General features: G+C 35.1%; 1 protein-coding gene across 13 annotated transcripts in view; it reads right to left on the bottom strand.

Moving 5' to 3' along the window:
* Cdk12 (Cyclin-dependent kinase 12) overlaps positions 1-25,261 on the bottom strand; it is a 621,218-nt gene that overhangs the window by 343,746 nt on the left and 252,211 nt on the right. For all 13 annotated transcript variants that reach the window (XR_016546892.1, XM_090372485.1, XM_090372492.1 and 10 more), the window contains 2 exons: positions 12,262-12,432; positions 5,551-5,740 (listed from right to left, as the gene is read on the bottom strand). Coding sequence is in view for 12 of the 13 variants with exons in the window: in XM_090372485.1 (XP_090228611.1) it covers positions 5,551-5,740; positions 12,262-12,432 (361 nt within the window). In the remaining variant the exon portion in view is untranslated. The remainder of the gene's footprint in view (positions 1-5,550; positions 5,741-12,261; positions 12,433-25,261) is intronic.

Below are 25,261 nucleotides of genomic sequence, written 5' to 3'. Positions count from 1 at the left end.
ACCAGCTGACTCCAAGCTAAATCAAGTGAGTCGACCGGTGCCCTTTTGTCACCCAGTCAGTTTACAGCAGTTGTGCACTTCGTGTCTCAGTGTTGCATTCTGGCAATTTTCAAAATTTTTCAAGCTTTTCACTTCTGTTATTATTATTATTGTAATTATTAATTATAATACAGTGACCCCTAAATGTACTGCTAGTAAAAAGAAGAGTCGCAAGCTTCTTACTTTAAATCAAAAGCTAGAAATGATTAAGCTTAGTGAGAAAGGCCGTAAGCTAGGTTTCGGGCACCAAACAGTTAGCACAGTAAAGAACTCAAAGGAGAAGTTCTTGAAAGAAATTAAAAGTGCTATTCCAGTGAACACGAAAATGATAAGAAAGTGAGAAAGCCTTATTGCCGATACGGAGAAAGTTTTAGTGGTTTGGATAGAAAATCAAACCAGCCACAAAATTTGTTTAAGCCATGGCCTAATCCAGAGCAAGGCCCTAACTCTTTTCAATTCTATGAAGACTGTGACAGGCGAGGCAGCTGCAGAAGAGAGGTTTGAAGCTAGCAGAGGTTGGTTCATGAAATTTAAGGAAAGAAGCCATCACAACATAAAATTGCAAGGTGAAGCAGCTAGTGCGGATGTAGAAGCTGCAGAAAGCTATCCAGATGAGCCAGCTAGGGTAATTGATGTAGGTGGCTACACTAAGCAGCAGATTTTCAATGTTGACGAAATGGCCTCATATTGGAAGAAGATGCGTCTAGGACTTTCATAGCTAGAGAGGAGAAGTCAATGCCTGGCTTCAAAGCTGCAAAGGATAGGCTGACTCTCTTGTTAGGGAATAATGCAGCTGGTGACTGCAAGTTGAAGCCAATGCTCATCTACCATTCTGAAAATCCTAGGGGCCCTCAAGACTTATGCTAAAGCCAGCCTGCCTGTTTATTATAATTTTTTTGAATTTTTTTTAAGCCCACTGCCAAGGCCTACTGCTTAGAAAAAAAAATTCCTTTCAAGATATTACTGATTAGTGACAATGCACCTGGTCACCCAAGAGTGTTGAAGGAGATTATTATTATTATTAGCTACATGGTGCAAGGAAGCCTGAGGCTTATGCTGCACCAGCCAAAAAAAATTCCCGAGTCACCCTGAGAGAGAGAGAGAGAGAGAGAGAGAAGTAGAAGGGAATCGCCAAGAAAGAGAAGAATGATGATATTCAGCTCGGGACCCTGGGTGTACCAAGCCCATACTCACCCATACTCATGTGAGCCCTTAGGGTAATGTATGAGGAGATTAATGTTATTTTCCCGCTACCAACATATATATTCTGCAGCCTGTGGATCAAAGAGTAATTGCTGCTTTCAAGTCCTATTATTTAAGAAGACATTTGTTAAGGCTATAGCTACCTATGATGGGCCTAGGCAAAATAAATTGAAAGCCTTCTGGATAGGATTTACCATTCTAGATGGCATTAAGAACTTTCGTGATTCATGGGAAGAGGTCAAACTATCAACATTAAAAGGAGTTTGGAAGAAGTTGATTCCCACCCACATGGATGACTTTGAAGGGTTCAAGACTTCAGGGGAGGAAGTGACTGCAAATGTGGTGGAAATAGCTAGAGAACTGGAGCCTGAAGATGTGGCTGAATTGCTGGCATCTCATGATCATCCTTTAACGGATGAGGATTTGCTTTTGGTAGATGAGCAAAGAAGATTACTTCTTGAGATGGAATCTACTCCTGACGAAGATCCAGTAAGCACTGCTGAAATGACAACGAAGGATTTAGAACACTACACTGGCTTACTTGATACAGTAGTGGCAGGCTTTGAGAGGATTGATGCCAATTTTGAAAGACGTTCTACAGTGGGTAAAATATTATCAAAAAGTATAGCATGCTACAGAGAAATCCTTCGTGAAAGGAAGTGTCAGTCAATGAAGTAAACTTATTTGTTGTCTTATTTTAAGAATGTGCCACAGCCACCCCCAACCTTCAATAGCAAGTAGCCCTACGATTCAACAGCCTTCAACAGAAAGTAGCCCTACCATTCAACAGCCATCAACATCAAGGCAAGACTCTCCACCAGCAAAGAGAATAAGATTCGTTGAAGGCTCAAATGATGAAGCTCCACTATCTCTCTCCTTCATCCATAGTTACTTCTTCTAAAATGTTCATTTGTCAGTCCCCATAAGCAGAGGAAGAAAATATTTTAAGGTTAAATTTACAATAATGTAGCATTTTTTTAAATTATTATTTTTAATTTTGCATTGTTTTTTTAGCCCTAGCACTATTGCGCACTTAATAAATGATAGCGTAAATATGTTTTTAGGCTTTTATATGCACTGGCAAGTGAAAAAAAGACTGTAATTCGCTTTACAGCAGTGGTCTGGAACCTAACCAGCCATATCAGCGAGATATGCCTATATACTTGTTGGGCAAAAACAAAGCTTTTTTTCCCCTGTAATGTAATAGGAACATGCACTTTTTTCATTTAAAGTTGAAACTTTAAATTGCAATTGTAGGTTACATTTTAAAGCTAATTAAAACTTTACATTGCAACTGTTGGTTTGATTTCAGAAGGCACCACTGTCCAACTTCACTTAGCATTATTATGTCACACAATTTGTTTATTCAAAGAACCTTATAACAATTCATCTTTCTGAAAAGAATTACAATACTGAATGTCAATAAATTTTATTCTATAATTAAGCTTTGCAAGTTTGCAGTATCAAATGAAGAGCGAAAAGAGATGTTTTGCTTTTTGTTTGCTATTTAAACTAAAATAACTGAACACAGTACAGCTAAGCAAAAATATTACCCTTGGTAAGAGTGTCTGGTATGTCTTTTTGCCACTAATACTTCACCATCCAATAAACACGAAGATGAGTCAGGGGAATAAATGCTCTTACAGCAGAAAAATCGCCATCAACAGCTAGAGTTGCATAACAATTACTTCTTTCCACCATTACAGAGGGAGCACATGCAAATATATACAGTCCTAAGTCCCAGTTTCACCTCTATATATTGTAATGTATTATTTTCCTGCATAAGAAGTTTACTGCCTACTATGACATCATTATCAACTCCTAAAAATTCGTCAAGTACAATTTCTCCACTGATCAAACCTCTCGCTTGGAGTTCTGCCGAAGATTGCTCAATATCTTGTAGAAATTCATCCCTCTCATCACTGTTAATTGGCATTTTAGCAAACCTGCTTTTGCAAAACAATTCTTAATCGTTGTTTCCATCACATCTACACTTTTGCCAACTCTGATATGCACATCCGCAAATCTATAACAGAATGAATATAGGTTGGTTGATTTCTATTTTCGTATAATTTTTTCAGGATGTGCCTTTGGTAGTGCATTTTCAAATTCTTGATAATGCCTTGGTCCATTGACTACAGTTTAGACGAGGTATTCAAAGGGATAAAAAAAGCTTCACACTTGTAAGTTTCAAAATTACCAAGTGAAAGTGGGCAGGGCAGTTGTTGAACATCAGCGTGATTTTTCTGTTTTCTTTCATCATGTTTCTATTGAAATTTAAAATCCATTGTTCAAAAATTTCACTTGTCATCCAAAATTTTTTGTTGTAGTATTAGTCCAACTCTAACAACTTTACTCCTTTGAAACATCAGGGTTTTGAAACATCGAAAGATGTCACACTTAATTTATGAGCACAATTTGGTCATAGCAGCCCTTGCGCCAATAAATCCCACTACAACAACTTAATTTATGTAATTTAAATTTTCTTTAAAAAATCAAAAATTGCATTTAATACATATTGTAATCCATTAGCAAAAGGTCTAATATTAGTATAAAACAAGCATAATTCAAAAGAACCAAAAATATTTTCAGAAATAAGGGTATGGAAGACAGGGTGAACAGCAATTTTTAAAGACTGTGGATGGCACCACTGGTCGCTTAAAAAAACATCTGTAAAAAAAATATCAATAGCACTTTTGAAATAAAGTATCTACTTTGGAGTCAATATATAGACATTGCTGTTTCCTGGTTTTAAGGTTATGTATTCAAATATAATCCAAAATATGTCATACAAGTAAAGAGGACAATCCAAATAGAGATAATTGTGTCCTGAGATCAGCTTGTCATAATGAAAATGGTTGAGCTGCTTTGTAGCTTGGAGCAGAAGAAAAAAACTGAAGCAGTACCTCTGTCAAATGATGCCAACCACTCCAGAATCACCTTCATTTCTTCTAATATTTTACAACTTTTATTGAAAAAACTGGAAGATATGCCATTTCCCTTCAACTATTAATCAAAGGAATGACATTTTTAGTAATATTTGCAGCTATATAAAAATGAGATCACACGAAAGTTGATTATGTTGCCTTGTAAGTAAATGAAATAAATTTATGTCAAGATATTTGCATATTTTTTATGTTAAGTTACTTTATGATCACCTTATATGTATATAACAGTAGATTTTCTTTATTGCATTCCTGCTTATAACACTACAGTGCCATAATACAGCCATTTAAAATGTTTTTCCACTTATGTTTTTTTTTTTTTTTTTTTTTTTTTTAATCCCAAGAAAGAATAAATCCAGATGTAATCCTCCATCTTGATTTTTGGAAAGGAATAAATTCTAGAAATCGCTTGTGATAATTTGTTTACTTAACAGATATTGCTTCTGGTGAAGGTGAAATTTATTTTATAGTTAACTCATTATAGTTAACTCAAAACTTTGAAGGCAAGAAAGACCACTCTTTACAACTCAGTGTCTTTTATTGTTGCATTTGCACCTCTCCTCAGCTTTTTTATTTAATTCAACACTGTTCATCCACTTTCCTTGCTGGTACATAATCAATCTTTTTTATGCTTGTGTATGATGTGTGTTTAACATGCTATCGACAAATTTATTTAATGACAGCATTATTATTATTATTAATGTTAATATTAAATTTATCATGTTTATCAAGATGTTCATGTTTACTCAAGATATGTTTAGTTTAATTTAATAAAATCTTTTTAAAAATTTTCCTTCTTTATAGCTGCAAGCTAGCAAGAATAATTTTTCAGTTTACAATAAAGCGCACCTACAAACATATGTGGCTTTCTCGTGGTTTGTTTGTTTGTTTATAAGCTTTACAGTGCAAGGGCAACAAGGCCATAATGTCCCAAACTATGATAATATTAAATACATAGTTTTATTTGTATCAATGTTGTTAAAGTTTACACTGCATTGTAGAGTTGTAACTGTTTGAGAAAAGTAAAAATTTTTGCCATGTGTGATGCATTTTTGTGGATATAACTTCAAAGCTTGCATTATGAGGAGCAACACTCATACCACAGAAGTACAAAAATTTAAACCCTTATCAAGTTTTTTTATATTAACGAGTTAACTTACCAAAACTCGTTTACTGAATGAGCTGTTATAATAAAATCACACTTGGCACATTATGCTTATAGAGTTCTATCATTGTTGTATTTTTCAACGGTTAAACCATATACAGGATAAATTATCATAATTAGCCATGAGAAGGGTGATTAAGCAATTATAAAAAATAAGTTTATTTAAAAAACATGAAAAAATTTAAAAAGGAAACTTACTTGTTATTCATAAGTATATTTGAACATTTTATATCCCGATGAAGAAAATTTTTATGATGACAATAACTAAGTCCATCAAGAAGCTGCTTCATGAATGAGGCAATATGCTGCTCTGTGAAATCAACCAGTTCTGACTCAAGTAAGCCCATAAGATCATGATCCATATATTCAAACACCAAGTAAAAGGCACCTAAAAACATTTCAGCACAATTAATCCAATTATGTACGCATACAGCAATAAAGAAATTTAAATCCACATTTGACAGTGATAACTAGCATGTGAAGAACAATTTATTTTCTGCATAAACTGTTACTTATAAATAAAGTCTCAATGGAAAACAGTTTCACTTAAAAGTCATGCAAATTAAAGTAAGTTTATAATTTTACAAATCTGTTGTGTAACTAAAATGTGAAATAATACTAAAGTTCAAATGACCAAGATAAACCAATCCTAAATAAAAGTTCCACTATTAAAAGAAAGAATGCTATATTAAGAGCAAATGGCATAAGATAATAACTTGTTAGAATCAAAATAACCAAATATAAAAAGTATGGTAGTGCTTTGTAACTTCAGACCAACTAATATGAAAGTACTGAGACACCAGACTTTCTGATGCTATTCATTATTTGGCGCCTCCGTAGCCAGGTGGGCAGGAGCGGCAGTGCGTAGCACATGCTTCTTGATTAAACCGAGGTTCGAGCCCATGACCACAAAAAAAATACGGAGGATGCGGAAAGGTCAGGGAACGACCACTGCCTATCCCCGGAGCAATACGGCTTTAGTTGCTAATACTCCTAAAAACCAAAATAACAACAGCTATTCATTATTTAATTATAACAGATAAATGATGCACTGAATACTATAAAATTTCTTTTAAATACAAGCAAATCAATTATCAGCACATGACATCAATATATGTGATACATGCTGATGACATTAAACTTTGGCTACTTGCTATTCAAAGTACAATGAACCCAAAACAACAATAGTGAAATGTTTGCTAAACTTTGCTTCAACTATAAACATATAAAAATCATGGTTAGGGTAAAGAAATCCAATACAAGAACCACGGAAAACTTTTACCAGTCAAAAGTCTGATCATACAATCAAGATGAGATTTATTGATCTGGCCCTTGACAAGTGGATTTCTTTGAAAGAAAAGCATCCTGCCATTCATAGGAAAGAAATGAATGTTTTGCTGAAATTTTCAACTTCTTAAATGTGTAAGCGAGCTTTTTTCATCAATAGCAAGGATAGAAATTCTCATTTAAGTTGAAGATGAAATCTGTGAAATCTGAAGTTTGACCCAGAATTGAGTATTTGTGTAGCAAAAAATAAGCACAGGTTTAACATTAAAGAGGTAAATTTCATTCTTTATTTTTAGTTTCAAAAATAAAAACTTTTTTATGGATATATAGGCCTATAAAAGAGATCAAGAAACCAACATGTGTATAATAATTTTGTAATTTCTAAGCCTATATTTTAGCCTGATCATGTCACTCAGTAAGAAAATGTTTTTTCCAAGTCTTATATAAAATTGTCTTAGGCTATATTTTTATTCATATTGCTTTGGCTTGTGGTTTTAGCAGCTTTACTATTCAACGTTGTCAATAAATGTTCATGTTGTAAATAACATCAATTAAAATCAATTTACAACCTTTGTTTAAATTAATTCTACTGAGCCTACCTTTAGAAAAATTAAATCCCATTTTGGCTTAAGCCAGTTATTTAACAGAACTTTATTATGTTTGCCCGATGAGTTTTTAAAATTTATGAAAAGGAAAGAAAGATTAATTTCAAGAAAGGTAAGCTAAGCTAATCTTAACTACCTGTTTTGTTTTCAAGAAAGGTTGGCTAAAAAGTCATTTTTAGTTTTAAATAGGAGGAAAAAACTACTCTTGCACATACAATACCTTATTAGCATCTTATATAGTAGAAATTTGTGATAAGACTTTTAGGCCTACTGGAATAAGGTAAAAAAATATCAAGTAGAAAATTTAAAAAAAGGAAAAACTGAAGTTTCCTCTACCTACACTACTGACTTGCATTCCAGCTCATATCCTTTGTGTGTGTGTGTTGGGGTGGGGGGAAAGAAACCACACAAAAAGAGTAGGATGGCAAAATAAACAGGTTCACAGAAAAATATCATTCTGTACAACTTACTGGGCATGCTAACATACCGTGAGCTGTAAATATAATAATACTTGTGCAGGGATTCCCTGAGATGGAAAATTATTTCAAGGGTTCCTTCAGGGTAAAAAGGTTGAGAAAGGATGCTCTAGTGAATTTACAAAAGGAGAGGCTCTGTGGAATAGATTTGCTTGTGGAATTTTTTATAATAAATGCTTTTAAATATTAAATTCTTCTTATTTTGAACTTACCGCAAAGCATTAGCATTTAGTACTATTGCACAAAAACTATCATCTCTTAAGGTGAGATGACAATTGAAATATTTATCGCTTAAGCGCCAAAAATATTTCAACACTTACGGGATGGCATTAGCTGCAGGATGTTTATGCAGTATCTGATGGATGCTACTTTTTAATCATTATTTATTTTTTTAAATAAATTACTTCCATATACCATTATCCACAATAATTTTTTAAATCAGGGATTCCTAGTGTGCAGTCAGTGGAGGAGGCAAAAGGGAGGTCAGCGAAGGGTGCAAAAAAAAATAAAAAAAATAAAAAAATGACTTTCAATTTCCTTCTCGTTACTTTGAAAATTGCCTTCATAAAAAATTTTTTCAACTAAAATTATATTTGACATAAAAAACAATTATTAGGGTATCTTTTTTTTATTCATTATTATTGGGAGGCAATGCTCCAGGCAATTTTAAATTGAAACCAATGCTTGTTTATTGGTCTCCAAATCCTCATGCTCTAAAAGGCTACAACCATAGATCACTTCCAGTTATTTGGCAATCAAATAAGAAAGCATGGGTGACCCAAGCTAATATCACTGACTGGGTTTCAAGCTATTTTTGCCCAGCTGTTGAAAAATATTGCAAGGAAAGCAACAGTTTGGATTATGCTCCAGGTCATCCAACCACACTCAATTCATTATGTGAAAATGTAAAAATCATTTTTTTTGCTGCCAAACACAACATATTTGTTGTAGTCCATGGATCAAGACCATTGCAACATTTAAGGCCTACCACATAAGAAAAACATTTGAACAAGCAATTGCTAAAACTACAGGAGATGATGCAATTTCCTTAACAGAGTTCTGGAAAAATTATAACATCAGACATGCAATAGAAAATATTCAGCATGCTTGGCAACAAATAATTGCAAACAACATGTGGAGTGTGGAACAGCATTTTGCCTCATTGTGCAAATAGTAGTGGTTTTGAAGAAAAAACTGTTATAGAAGAAATAACAAATATTGGAAGAGAACTTTATGAACTAGAAAATGACAATGTTTGGAAACTGGTCAATTCACATTCGGAAGAATTGACTGATGACGATCTCCTACTTTTAGATCAACAAAGAGAATTTGAAGAAGTCAACAATGATGCCGAAGAACGAGATAATGTTCAAGTGAGGAGGTCACTCTCAAAGAATTCGAAAATATCTTTTGAGCTGTAGAAGTCGTGAAGCAAAAAATTATGGATGCTGACCCAAACCTTGATCAAAGCATGCAAATTCTCCGAGATGTGGATAAAGCACTCTGCATCTACTAGCATATATATGAAGATTTAAAGAAAGAGAAAACAGTTCAGTCTACATTGCTAAACTATTTCGAAAGACAATAAAGATGTTTTCGTCAGTGTAAGCTTACCTTTAGGAATGATATTTAGAATTCTTTTGTTTTTATTTTGCTTTCTATAATTACAATACTCTGACTTTGTTAACAATAAATTTAAATTATAAGTATATTCTTTTTATCCTTTACTGTAATATTTCATTAATAAACATATAAAAACTTGTTTAAAATTTTTCATTGCCTATTTCATCAACCTGGAACCAATTACCATATTTTATATATAATTATAACTTTGAATAGTGTAAATTCGAATAAGGCAACCACTTCGTGGGATTCATTATCCGCAATAATTGCAACCTAGCTGTATTATAAAAAAATATTGGTCTCAAGAATAGATACACAGAACTCAATTTTTCAAGAATGTATTTAGCAGGAAGAGATTTCTGCAGATATTTTAGATGCAGGATCTCTGCCCACCCACAAAATGACAAACAGAAGGAATTCAACTGAAGTAAAAAATATTTTCAATTATCTGGATCTAAAGTAAAAAATATTTTCAATTATCTGGATGGAAAGTTTTGTGAATATTTTCTTCCAGGAAGAAATATTGCATTAAAGCTTTTAAACCTTTATTTCATGCTATTTTATATATTAGCTCATGTAAACCAAAAAATAATTTTTGAATGTCGCATTTCAACCAGTCATTTTTCTGATTATTAGAACTAGACTGCACAGAGAAGAGTGAAAATAATGCTGGACTGCAATTGGTTAATGATTAAATACACGTGCACTATTATTTTCTAATAGGCATTCAAGATGGGGCATTATACTCACAGATGCCTTCAAAATTTAATAGAATGAGGTGTTGTTGCACCTCATTCTTTTAATCATTTTTGTGATGCTGACAGATGACCACTTTTAAGCTTAAGAGTCAGTCAGCCTTCTTTGAAATTACTTACCAATATTTAATATGGCTCTCCTTGAACAAAGAAGTCTTGAGACATTTTTCTGTCTTTGATACATAAAAACTTATTTTTTTCTTGATAACAAAGAGTAAGACAATGATGAGCAAACATTCAAATTCTTAGATCTCAGAATTATTCCTTTTTATAATGAATGAATGAAGAAGCTAATTTGTTTGTTGGGGTAAATAAACCGCTTGGCTCCCCAGTACCAAAATTTCAAACTAATCTTTTTATAAACTCCCACATGTATTGATTACAATGCAAAGCAGTGTTTTGCATTGTAATCATTACAATGCTTCAATTGAAAGAAAGAAAGATTACAATGCTTCAATGGAGAAAAGCTCCACACATCACTGTGACTCGTTGCTTTCTAAATTAGCATTCATTACCATAAAAAACTCTGCCAACAATCCTATAAGAAGTCTTGCCTACTGCTGTGAAATTTGTCAACTTCATTCTAGTCTAGGGCTTTGAATCACTGCTTTTAATATAATTAGGAAATGACATTACAAGGTAATTTTCCATTAATATTTTTCTCTCTAAATAACCACTAGATCTAATAAAATTAGGAAATTATGTTATATGGCAAATTTCCATGAAATTTTTCTCTCTAAATAATCACTATTACACCAAGTGAGTTTTTAAACGTTCCAGATACCTGGCTATATTGGAAGGCAAATTGCTGCCAACCATTATAGACCATTTCAACCTGGCAAGTAACTGCATCTTTCAGGACGACTCTGCTCTTTGTCATCGGGCGAAAAGTGTAAGTAGGCACTTCTGTAGTTACTTTAGCTTCATTTCTGCATTAGAGGTTTGACAGTAATGCATTTATAGTTGTTACAGGTGAAAAAAATGGTTGGAAGAACAGTCCATTAAAACTCTTAGCTGGCCAGGAAACAGCCCGGACCTGAATTCTACAGAGAACTATTGGCATCGTGTGGAATCTACAGTTGCCAGAAAGAACATGGAAAACATCCTCTTAGGTGTACATTATCAAAAGTATGACTGGCAGATATATGATGATTTAAAGTAATCGTCATTTTATTAGGACTACAAAAGCGGTACAATACGTATTGTTGCTTTCTCTGCGAGTGGGATAGTCGTGCCAAGGATATGCACTATGAGAAGAGGAGTTGGACTCGATGAAAATCATTAACACCCGGAATGAAGAAAGTAGCATTTGAACCTCCGGTAGATATAAAGTTTTGCTTCCACCACTCCACATCAAACTGGGGCTCATGAAAAATTTCAGGAAAGCTTTGGAAGTGAACAGTCCTGCATTCACATACTTGAATGAGAAATTTCCAAGACTTAGTACAAAAAAGATTAAGGCAGGCATTTTCATTGGTCAACAAATAAGGCAACTTTTCAAAGACGAACAGTTCAAATGCATCCTTAGTGATAGAGAGAAATCAGCATGGAAAGCCTTTTGAAATGTTTCGACTGGTTTTCTAGGAAATGTTAAAGCCGGCAACTGCAGGCAGCTTGTGGAAGAACTCATTACTCCTTACGAAAAACTGGGGTGCAACATATCATTGAAGATGTCATTTCTTGCACTCAATACCTGGATTTCTTCCCGCCAAATGGTGATGCCATCCGCAACAAACATGGTGAGCACTTCCATCAAGACATGGCAGCAATGGAACAAAGGTGCAAAAACAAATGAATGCCGACACGTTATACGATTATCGTTGGATGGTGAAAAGGATGTGCCTGAAGCTGAATATAAGCAAAAGGTGAAAAGGTCCCACATTTGATACAGGTGTGTTCGTAGCTACATCTTAATGCCATATAAATAAAAAATACTTTGTATAAATATAAAAAACTACTTTTTTCGAAAAGAGCCAATCTGCCATTTTAAGCAATATTTTCGTGTTTAGCACCCCAAAATCTATAAAGTAAACTTACTTTCATGACCATAACAAGATATGACCCAAAATTCGTTGTTCAGTGTTATGTTCATTCACTAGTATCCCAATAAGTCTGATAATTGTGTGTAAGAAAGGAAGGTTAAATTAAAAATTATTTACCAACCTTTGTCCTTCCTGAAATCAAGAGCATCCTGCTTATCAGTAACGATCTCTTTCAAATTTACAATACTTGGATGATTAAGCTGGCGCAGTATTTTTATTTCTCTGACTGCTGTAATTGGAAACCCTTCTTTTTCATTTTCAAGTCTGACCTTCTTAAGTGCTACCAGTTCACCTAAAAATATTAACAATGATTATACATAATTTACAGCATTAAAAAACATGTATTCTTGTACAGTGAACAACTAGAAAAAATAGTTAATAATAAGACTTAATTAGGAATGATAAGCTTATTGGAATTAGAATTGATTAGGAATGTTGAGTCTTCACGGTCTTCAATTTACACATTTAAATCAGGGTTCCAATTTGGTTGGTCCAAATTACGTACAAAGGCAACTGCAGGGAGAATTTATTTCTAAAAGTTTCTAGAAAGCAAATGCAAAGTTTATCTTAAATTCATCATAGAGAATATTCATTCTTTAGAACCTGTAATCCTTTCACAGGCCATTTTATATTCTCAAAGGATTACAAGATTACCATGTTATGTTAAAAATGATAAGATTAATTTTTTTTAATTTTGCTAAGATTAATTTTCAGCAGATTTCATAGTAGTGACAAAGGGAATTGTGACTCCAATTAATCACTCACATTCTTAAAAAAAAAAAAAAAAAAAACTTCATAAAATATCATATAATCGATATTTTAAAGTTTTGACCAAGTTCTAGTTCAAAGCCCAATCCTCCTCCTCCCCCCCCCATTTTCGACCACCAACAAAAGGGTTGGTTGGATGGTTTGGATTTTATTGGTGCATTAGCAACTAAGGCTATAATGCGCCACAACAAAAGGGAGAGAGATTCTCAATTCAGTCTCACAGTGTCAGAGAAACAACTTTTATTATTTTTATTTTTTTCATTTTTTTTTTTTTCATATCCAATCTTAAGTGCACTGTAGAGAGCAAAAAAGAACATAAGAAAATTTAACACAAGAAAAGTAGAACAAGCATTAAGGGAAAACAAAGGACTTAAATCAGCAGCCATGAGCAGTAATACAGAAAGACAAATGATACTGAAACTGAAAAATACCGATGGTGTACTTATAAATAGGGCGCCTATGAGCAGGTGAGCAGGAGCAGCAGTGCATAGCACACGCTTCTTAATTAGACCGGGGTTCGAGCCCGTGACCACCAAATACGAAGGATGCAGAAAAGTCAGGGAATGACCACCGCATATCTCCGGAGCAATGTGGCCTTAGTTGCTAATGCTCCTAAAAACCAAATAACACAACATAACATAACTTATAAATAGCAGAGAAGGCATAATTCAAATAAAAGACTACTATAAAGAATTATACAAGGAGCGAGGGAATTATGCCAGCAGTGGGGAAAATGGATTGCAAATTAGTAACACATACGACATACCCAATATCCTTCCTGATGAAACAGAACATGCGTTGAAGAAAATGAAGAATCAGAAAGCCATGGAGGAAGATGAAGTTACTGTAGAGTTGTTAAAATTGGGAGGAAGAGACATGACACAAACTGGCAAGACTCTTCACAAAATGCATTAGAAAAGGTATGATGCCTAAGGAGTGGAATAATGCAATCATAGTTTTGCTGCATAAGAAAGGAGATAAATCAGAAATTGTAAATTATAGACCAATTAGCTTGTTATCCCATATTTACCAGTTGTTCACAAGGGTCATTACTAACAGATTAGAAAGAATACTTGATGAGAATCAACGAAAAGAGCAAGCTGGCTTTAGGACAGCATTCTCAACTATGGATCATATTCATGTAATATCACAGCTAATGGAGAAAGCAAATGAATACAAAACACCATTATGCCTGGCATTTGTGGATTATGAAAAGGCATTTGATTCCATACAGCATAAGGCAATATCGGGCACTGGAAAGACAAGACATAGATACCCCATATATTATGATTTTGAAGAAAATATATGAGAATGCTACCTCCTTTATTAGACTAGACAAAGACAGAAGGAAGTTTAAAATTGAGAAAGGAGTTCGACAAGGAGACACAATACCTCCGAAGTTGTTTACAGCTGCCCTTGAGGAAGCTTTCAGAAGATTAGACTGGTTGCAGAAAGGAGTCAATGTGAATGGAGAGTACCTAAACCATTTATGATTATGACATTGTGGTTGTAAGCCACGATCCCAAAGAATTAGAGGAAAATCTTAGTCAGTTATGCAGAGTTAGTAAGGATTTTGGACTAAAAATGAATATGGCTAAAGCAAAGTAATGATGAACAAGTATGCCAGAGAAAGGGATATAATGATTGAAGGAGCAGTAATTGAAAAGGTGGAGTCATATACTTATCTGGGACAAGTCATTGGCTGTAATAATGATAAATGGCTGGAAGTCAAGAGAAGAATAAATTTTGGATGGATAGCATTCAGGAAATATAGTCACATACTGAGGAGCAATATCCCAATTTGTCTGAAACATAAAATAATGAACCAATTTATACTCCCCACCATGACTTATGAAAGTGAAACTTGGGCACTCACCAAAAGAATGGAAGAGAAGCTGAGAACAATACAGCGAAGAATGGAACAAATTATATTAGGACTCAAACTGTTAGATAAGAAAAGAAATACATTAATTAGGCAGCAAACTCAAGTAAAGGACATTCTTATCAAAACTAAAGAACTAAAATGGTCTTGGGAAGGACACATAGCTCGAAGACATGATGACAAATGGACTAAGAAAATAACAGACTGGTTCCCAAGAGGAGCTAGAAGAAAACCTGGAAGACAACGACGGAGATGGACAGATGAAATTCATGAGTTTGTGGGTAGTAAATGGATGGCCATTGCACAAAACAGAAGGAACTGGAAAGTTGCTGGAGAGGCCTTCATCCTGCAGTGGATTGAAAATGGCTGATGACCACGATGATGATATAGCCAAAGTAATTATAAATAGTAGTGGGGGAATGAAAATGGAGTTAATACTATGCTGAATATAAAAAATAATAAACCCACCAAAAATTAATGATAACAACTAGAAATGATAGGGATGACTGTCAACCTGGAGGAGACTCCTGAAAGTATCATGACAGCAAACACAATTTCTATTAAAAGGCCAAGCAAATTTTTGAGGGTGGGGGCAGAGATACAGAGAGAGAGCTTTCAAAACAGATATATTTTTGGATTGATATGAAATGAAGTGTGTCCAAAGTTGATGGAAAATATCAATATGCACAAATGGCATTACTGGACAGAAGAGAATCCGGATGTAAGGCGACCTTATGCTAAATATGTGGAAAAACACTCATGGTCATGCAAAGGCAACAATTTAAGACGGAATATCCATAAAAGTTGGACCTTTCATTTTCTAAGATATGATAAATGCTGAAAAAGAATTTGAAATAACAAAGGAGAGAATATAGCCAGTTGTTCAAGCATAATTCTGAATCTTTTCACTTTATACAGAATTGGGTAACTCCCTATTGTCATTGTTGTACAAGAATGGCTGGATGCACCAACATTTTCTCAGTAAGTCAAGTGGAATATATGATATGAATGAATCTACCCCCCCCCCCCTTAACCAAAGCCCGTAACTTAACCGTATATGATATCTTCTTGTGGGCAATGGACAAAGGAAAAAGTGCACCATAATAAATCTAAGGAACATGGATGTTCGAACTGGAAAAAAGAATAACTAATGTTAGAGATCATTATTTCTTAAAAATTATTGGATATCTTAATTTCTTGTTTGAAATAAATAGATATTATTTGTGTTAATCTGGTAAAGTAAGTAAAACTATTTCGTAGTTGGCTTTGGGAACTGCTCATAAACATCAGCTGAAGGAGATAATCTGCCACCATTGTCAGTGTTTATTGCACCAATATAAGAATAAATAATTAAATTTTCTGTTTATACTCCGGGCCGACCAAATGGTCAGAGGAGTTCACAAATAGACAGAATACAAGAAACAGCACCGTATTTAGCAGTCAGGGCTTGAACCCCAGTCACTCAAGGCACGTGTACTTATGCAACGGTGCTCCTGACCACTTGGCTACAGAACACTATTTAATATTCTTTTATGCAATTCTTTTGGAGATAAATTAATATTAGAAGTGTTTACATAGTTTAAAAAATAATACTATTCTGCATTATGTTATATGTCATGACTGTCTGGAATGACACAATCCCTCAAGTGACAGTACTTTGGTTCTGGCTCTTTAGAAAAAACTACATTTATCCACAAGTCAACCTAGAGTAACTAAACTAATATCATTTTCAATTAAATAAGATAAACCCGAAGTTGAATCCAATTATTCATTAAAACTCAAAGGCACTACTGCAACTGGTTTCAGAACTATTTGATTCCAGCACTAGTCAGCAGGTACTCCCAAATTAGCAAACTTATGTCAATGTGCTCAACAAATGCATTGAACCTAAAACAAGCAGTGTACGGAAGAAAACTTCCAATTGAACAGTATGCATACAATAAAAAAAACTTTTATTATAGGCTGTGTGGGACTTAATGCAATGATTTAATAAAGATGCAGAGTACTACTCTGCATCTTTATTAAATGCAAAATTCAGCCCCATGAGGGTCTAGGAACTACAGGATAACCAGACAGTCAAGGTGGGAAAAACAGAATGGAGATGGACTGTACTTTCTAAAACTATTTCAATTACCTGCATTGAAATAGTACCCCTTCTTTATTAAATCATTGCATTAGGTCCACACAGCATTTTTACTGTACACATAATGAGTTATTCTTTCAATTGGAATTCCCCCCCCCCTTACACTGCTTGGCTGCTCATTTAGATTTGATACATTTGTTCATTGCTTTGACATAAGTTCACTAATTGAGGCTACCTGGTGTCCATGATGGAAAATAAATAATTCAGAAACCAATCACAACAATGCGTTTGAGTTTTTAATGAATAATGGATTTACCTACAGGTTAATGTTATTTGATTAAAAATGCTACTGGTTACTTTAGGTTGACTTGAGGATAAATGTAGTTGTTTCTAAAGAGCCAGAGCCATCCCCAGACAGTCACTGCAGGAAAACATAATGCAGAGTAGTGTTTCTAAAACTGAAATAGTTTCTAAAACTATTTCAATTACTGCATTAAAACAGTACTCCACTTACTTCTTTACTAAACTGCTATAAATTTATAACAACATGAATGTGATTTTATACTATAACTACAATAAATAACATAATTTTATAGCATAGTGTACATTACTATCACACATCCAGGGAATAGTGTATTTCAATTTAAACAAAAATAATACCTCAGACTAGGGCAGCAAAGCAAAATGCTTAAAGTGGCAGGAATGCTTTGGCTTGGGGGAGAACTGCCCTTGGCAGTTCTAAGAATCATGACTTTATACAGTGTGTTACTTATTGCTTGTCTGAGGTACTCTCTTTAACAGGACATGTTGCAGCAAGAGATGCCTTTGTGTTTTCAGTGCAAAAAAGTGAGGAGATTAAGCACAAATTCAGTGTTCTGATGGGCAAATATGAACTTGAAGAATAAGCACAATGCTCTCAAAGAAATGAAAATGGTGGAAACATCATGCACTTGGCTGCCGAGCTCAATAGAGGAGCTCGAACTCATGAATCAGACAACACAGCAGCATTCCCAAAAGCAGAAAGCAATAGTCCTCACAATAAGTAGCTACTGTTGGTGGTTCTGGGAAACAGGAAACACAGTCCATTCCGGTTATTTGGGACACATCGGGACTAGTGCATTTTGGCCCGATTAAGCGGCTGCCCCAATTATCCAAAGTTTCACGTAAATGGTTAAAAATACAATGTACCACCCCCCCCCCTTTACAATCAGTTCACTGTACAATCAAATCACGTTACGACGCACTCACCATAGTAAAGTACCGTTCACTATACGATGTGTAGTAAGCGCCGGTCATGGTGATCACTTTTACGAATTGAATTTTAATTCTATTAAACAGCGATTCTAATTAGAGAAAATAGGAGGAATATTATTCACAGGCTATAAAAGTAAAGATATATTAAGCACAAATTTACCCTTTATTACCTTACCAATTAAAAAATTAAATGATACATGAAAATCGGAAGAATATATGTGATAATCGGAATAATTAATATGTACTGTAATATGTACATATGAACTAGTTGACATTTCTGTTCACTTTAAATTTAAAACAGTAAAAAGATAAGCAATCAATAACAAAGAACACAGCACACACAAATTGCAAGTAACATGATACGCGCAAGTGAGACCGGAGTAACGAGTCACAAAGCTTTAAAAATTCGAATGAAGAGCAGATCTGAAAATTAATTTTTTTATGATTGAAGATTTCATGGAAGTGTAAACACATTTCACCATTATAACCCACAGAATTCCAGCTGTTGGTATTATTGCAAATTCAGTAAGATCGAGTTTACTGTCCGTTTATGATAGATTTCACTAACAGAAAAGCCCAATAAACAGGTAACTGCTAATTGTTTTTATTGTTTTATGGTTGTGACCTCCAGAATTTCGACTGAACCACGTGGTACCATCAGAGACAATCGTAGGGTAATCTCCAGTGCTGCAGTCTCCTGCCCCGATTAAACGGCATGCTGTCCCAATTAAGAGAAGTAAACCCTGGCTATTTTCTAGACTGGTTTCTGTTTTTTAAGATTTGCCCCAAATAAACGGCTGATCAACCGGTGGCCCAAATAACCAGAATCCACTGTATGTCAAAAAACAGGAATATATGTGGAATAGGACCAGGGTATAGTTACTGACAGGGGAAAAAGTTAACCATGTGGCACAAAAAGTGTATTATTGTATACATTGGTAACTAATGATCTTAAGAATAGACCATCTGAGAATTTACTTAACAGGCACAAGGCAATGTTGAGAAAAAGCTGTGAGTTAGGATTAAATTTGAATGCATCTAGAATTTTGCCCAAGGCATGATACAAGAAGTATACTAAGAACATGGTAAATCAACTTGGTCCTGGAGAGAGAGAGCACAAGACTTATAGAGTAGAAATTTCTCAGCAGGATTATTGCTTGTTATCAGAAGAGACTGTTTTTCACAGGGATGGCATACACTTAACAAGGAGGTGCAAGAATATTTGTGATTCTATGAAGGCAGCATTAAATGGGTCAGAAAACTGTTGGTCTGACAGAGCCTAATAACAGTAGTCTAGTAGCAAATGCAGGAAAAGGTTAAGGTGATTTTTGCACTACTTCTGTTGAGACATGCACCAGTCTGCAAAGCAAGGTGTTGCAGGTTACAATGTCTGCTTTCACATGAGATAATGAAATACATGGGCTGTGTTTGGGTTATTAAGAGCGAAAACAGGTGTACATATATTTGCATGTACAGTAATGCTAGTAAGACTGATAGAAAAATTTTATGAATTTGAAGTACCAGTTAAGAGTGAACAAATGCAGACATTGTAGAGATATAGGAAACCAAGCAGAATTTGAATACAGTGAGTACAATGTGTACAGAAAGAAGAGGAACGGGGGGGGGGGGTATGCTCTTGGATAAAAAAAACACAGAATGTAAGGAAGTGCAGCCATTTGATGTGGGTGACCAATGCAATACTGTCAGTTTTGTGTAACTTAAGCGCCAGGAAAACAAAAAAAAAAAAAAAAAAAAATAGTAGGAGTATGTCACAGGCCAAATAATGAGTATAATGAATGGAATTTGTAAGCTGGTCACTCACACAGCAAAGCTTTGCCAGATATAGTGAAAGACTGTTTTCCGCACCAAAATGTTAGAGGCAACAACAGAAAGCAATACTCTTGATTATTAACAGGGTCATGCATTAACAACTCCACATAAAGGAGCCACTTGGTGTAGTGATCATAATACAGCAGACTCTCGATTTACCGGGACACTTCAAAACTCCAAATTAAAAAATAAAAATCAACCAAAAATCATAAAATTCAAGTAATAACTAGAATAGGTGTAAACAGATGTTTTGCAAGTCGTAAATAAGCGACAAGAAGCGGCGTTATAAGTCGTCATTGGGAGATTAATATACCTATTATCTTGCGACCCCTGCTGTCTTCATACCGCCGGTCAAAAAAAAAAAAAAGACCAAATGCGTCGCGTCGATTGTTGTGTTCCGCTGCACCGCAAAAAGACAAATTTTGTTTCATTATTTATGTCAGGGATGTCGAATTTTTATTATAGTAAATATTTTTTTATTTTTATTTTTTTTTTTTGTTTAGAAATCGCGAAAATGATGGGTAAACGCAAGGGGTTGTGCCTTCAGTTAAACAAAAACTTGAAATTATTCAAAAGTTTGAAAGCGGTGCATCCGTTAAATCTTTAATGATGAACCATTATAATGTTGGTGACCAAACTATATGCAACATCATAAAAAATAAAGGAATGCTATTAGATTTAATATCGACATTGCAAAAAATAAAGGGAAGCATCGTATTGGACACACGAGTAGTACATGGTAAGTGTTTTCGTTTTTTATCTATGGCCATATTTTTTACGTAGGTTGCTGAAGATTTTTCGATACAGTTAGTCCCCGACTTACACAACTTCGGACTTACGTAAATTTTTTTTCACTCAATTTTTTTTTTTTTTTTTTAATTTTTTTTTTTTTTTAGGATTGTGAAATTTAAAACAAACAAAAAAAAAAACAAAATAAGCAATCAATAACAACGATCACGGCATGCACAAATAAGATACGGAGTAACAAGCAATAAAATAGGAAAGAAGAGAAGATTCTTACAATTTATTTATGGTTTTTTTTTTTTTTTTTATGACTAAAGATTTCAGTGAAGGGGACACATTTCACCATAATAACGTAAAAATCCACAGAATTGCAGTTATCGGTATTTTCGCAAATGCAATAAGAGTTTACTTATTTTTTTTTTTTTTTTTTTTATGAAAACCCCCAAACACGAAAGGTATCAAAACCTATAGTACTTAGTACCATGTATGGGTTGAAGGAGAAGTGTGTGTGTGGGGGGGATGCCGGAAACTTTGCTCTAGAGACTAAACTTGGGTTTCACCACTTCAAGCCTCCAATAAGCAAAGTGGTGGTATTTCACCAGTTGATGAAAGTCATCTACCGTTTATAATAAGATGCACGAACAGAAAATCCCAATAACACAGAAAGTGCAAATTGTTTTTATTGTTTTTTGGTAGTGATCTCCAGAAATGTGCTTTAGTAAAATGTGAGCTCACGCAGGATGATAATAGTGAGTTTTCGCCTTAACCCTGAAGTTCTTTACAGAAAATTCATTTTGACTGTTATCATGGTGCCGTCTAAGAGAATAAGTGATAGCGATACCAGTAAATCTACCAAAAAAAGGAAAGCGATCGATTTGGATCAGAAAATTAAACTAATAATCAAGTACCACGCTGAATTCAGATTCAGATATAACCTGATAGTAGCAATATGTTATTAGTCATTCCCGAGTTACGTAAAACTCGACGAAGTAAGAAGTCCTGGAATGTATCTATTATGTATGTCGGGGACTTTTGTATTTTTGGATTAATCGGGAAATCGATTATCCGGGATTTGTTTTTTACCATCTATCCTGGAAAATCGATAGTCTACTATATATTTTGATGTGGGATTTACTTAAAGATCCAACTACTGTCAGAAGTAAAAGGAAGGGTTGCTTCTGTAAAGGTGACTATAATGGATTTAGACAGTTTTAAAATTCTTTTCAATGAGAACCAACTGATGATGTTACTAACTGCAAATTCCAAATGGGGAGTATTGAGGGAAGTAAACAAGGGAAGCTACTAAGCTTTTTTATACCAAGAGATATTGTTCAAGTTTTAGACCTAATTGGATATCAAATGACCTTATTATATTTCTTGACAAAATGTCAAAAAGTATGAAAAGGTCTGTTTAAGCATGGGTAATGCATCTCCATCATTTCTACTACCCAGGTAGTATGCATGCAACGTTTTATTATATCTCATATTGTGAATAACTTCACGAGTTGCCTAGGTATTGCATTACTTTGAATAAGTAACACTTCTCTGGTAGAGAACACTACCGTTACTTATTCTCTAGGCACCTCCGTAGCCAGGTGGGAAGGAGCAGCAGTGCGTAGCACATGCTTCTTGATTAGACCGGGGTTCGAGCCCATCACCACCAAATACGGAGGATGCGGAAAGGTCAGAAAATGACCACCGCATATTCCCGGAGCAATATGGCCTTAGTTGCTAATGCTCCAAATAACAAACAAAAAACTTATTCTCAAATGGGCACCACCACCCAGACAGCACTATTTTGAAGCTGGTTGGCTTCATCATCGGTGGGTGGGCAGGTACCCTGTTATATTAGTGACAACCCAGTTATGAAGTATAACTCCACAACATGAGAGATGCTTGATGGTGTGAATGGTTTAATCTAAATATATTTCTTGACGAAATGTCAAAGAGTATGAAAAAGGCTGTTTAAGCATGGGTAATGCATCTCTACCATTTCTACTACCCAGATAGTATTCACACATTGTTTTATTATATCTGATATTGTGAATACCAGCTTCAAAACAGTGCTGTCTGAGTAGTGGTGCCCATCTGAGAATAAGTTACAGTAGTCTTCTCTACCAGAGAAGCGTTACTTATTCAAAGTGGTGCAATGCTTAGGCAACTTGTTGTGGAGGTATTCACAATATGAGATATAATAAAATGATGCATGCATGCATACTACCTGGGTAGTAGAAATGATGGAGATGCGTTACCCATGCTTAAACAGCCTCTTTCATCAAATAACCTGATGAGAATTGTGGTAGAGCAACAAAATACATGGGAAGATTATAAATTATCATGAACCCAAAACAAAGGCAGATTGTGAAAAGACCTTGGATAGGAATGCAAAGAACAGTTTTCTTTGCTTATGTTAACACTAAAAGTAAAAGGATGAAGCACGTGGGCCCTTTAGATATTGAATGAATGGCATAACTATCGATGACCCACTGCAGGGTGGTGACAAAATAATCTGCATCTACATTCACACAAAGTGATGGGAATACCATTTTTAGGGATGGGAATACCAGAAACATACCAAATTATGAGTGGGAGCTAAATGACTTTGTGATAACTGAAAATAATGCATAGTGATTTCCTGCTTGCACAGTAACAAAAACTGACACAGCACAGATGGGCTGTGTGTCGGTTTTTATATGTTACTGTGTTTACTCTCTCACTTACTAATTAAATTCTTTTCACTTGGTCGGTGCAAGTAAGAAATCGGTATGCATCCAAATCCCAACCTCACAAGGTTTTTCAATCAACTGAAAAGGGAGTGAAAAAGAAGTAGCTGTTTAAGCTAAAACTAAATAAAACACTCTGGGGCTTGTGGAATCTACACAATTATATAAAAACAAGCAGCAAAAGAGGTAAGCAACAACCCTTTCAACATAAGTTGAAAGGGTTGAATAATTAAAACCTTTATGCTGGACTTCTGTTTCCAGTGAAAATAATGGAATCAGTGGTTAAGAAGAACTGCATGATTGCCTTGACAGAAATGATTAATCAATCATTGGGCACAAGATACACATATGATCCTTGAGGCTTGTCACAGACACTCTCTCTCAGGTATAAGCTAGAGCTTGCTAACTGGGAGTCTAAAACACTGATGGAACTGATATTCGGTGACACTGGAGTCAAGTGAACCAAACTTCTGTGAAGTCCAGTTGTTCTGCTACAACCAAATCCTCTGCTTGCACCTTCGTGACGGTGGAACTGTTAGTAACCATGAGTATAACCCCCCATCCCAAAATAATGCACCTATTATACTGGAGATGACACACCCAGCTGATAACCAATGTAAGCAGGAGTCAAGGTGTTGCATCCACACTAAATAGAGGAATGCCATCCCTGTGTTACCAGGAAATACCAAGTGATAGATACACTCAACAACTGGTGCTATACCATCACTTTGCTTATTAGAGCTTGAAATATGAAACTCATGTTTGGTCTCCAGAGCAAAGCTCAGGCAATCCCCAAATCTCTTCCATCGAGCAGTATGATTGATTTCTTTTGAGGATACGATGGACATAATGTCCATCGTATCCTCAAGATTCCATCTTCCTTACATTGCAAGGGTACAAGGGCTGTTAAACAGTGTTCGCAGGCTGGCGACTAGTTAGTCCACCGGACCAAACCTATTGGTAACTATCTAGGATGCATCCAGATCAGCTAGTGTATAATATTGCTGCCTCTATTCTGCAATACAGTGACTGGAGGGAGAAAGCATAGTGTGTATGCAAGGAAGTGGGGGGGAGATTGTCCAAGTTTAAAATGTTATGTCAAGGAGCTGGGTACAGTCAGTCCTCGTATAGCACGATAGTTGTGTTCCTAGAAACCCTCGTGCAATATAAACAACAGGCCCTATGGGAAAAACAGGGTTAGGTGCCGACCACCCAAGATTGAACACACATTTGTAACCATAACATTACCAAACACAATAAATAATCGTAATAAAATATGTAAGTATTTTATTACGACTATTACGTAAAAAAATATTGCTAATGCTTTTGCTTCTATCGTAAGCAAACTTGTTTTTTTATTTGATTTTCGATCCAAACAGATGACAGGCATTTCATCTCTTCCAATTCTTTGTGTCTTAATCTAATGGATTTTAATTACACTTTGAGTTGTTCCTGCTATGAAAGTTTTTTTATTTTCTCTGCATTCTTTGTAATTCCCGGCGTTGCCTCATTTAGGTCTGCAGCACGTGCAAATATCACATGGTCTTTCATTTCGCTCAAAGTGTTTCACAATTTCATATTTTTTCTCTATCAGCAGAGGCGGACTGGCCATAAGCCTTACCGGGAAAACCCCAGTGGGCCAGAGGCCGGTGTGATTTTGGCCATAAGCCATAGTATGAGGCCACTACAAATTTTCCCGGGTAAGAATTTTTGACCCAGTTCGCCTCTGTTTATCAATATTGCTTTTCTTTTTCTCTCTGAATCTGCAGTGTCGTCACCAGGACGCTTCCTTTTCACACCTCTTAGTATTTTACTCATTTCTAGGGAATAAAGCACA

This window comes from Mastigoproctus giganteus, chromosome 1, assembly GCF_048544385.1.
Source record: "Mastigoproctus giganteus isolate SK-2022 chromosome 1, ASM4854438v1, whole genome shotgun sequence".
NCBI classification, from domain to species: Eukaryota; Metazoa; Arthropoda; class Arachnida; order Uropygi; family Thelyphonidae; genus Mastigoproctus; species Mastigoproctus giganteus.
The sequence above is the reverse complement of the archived record's forward strand: the minus strand, read 5'-3'. Positions and strand labels throughout refer to the sequence as shown.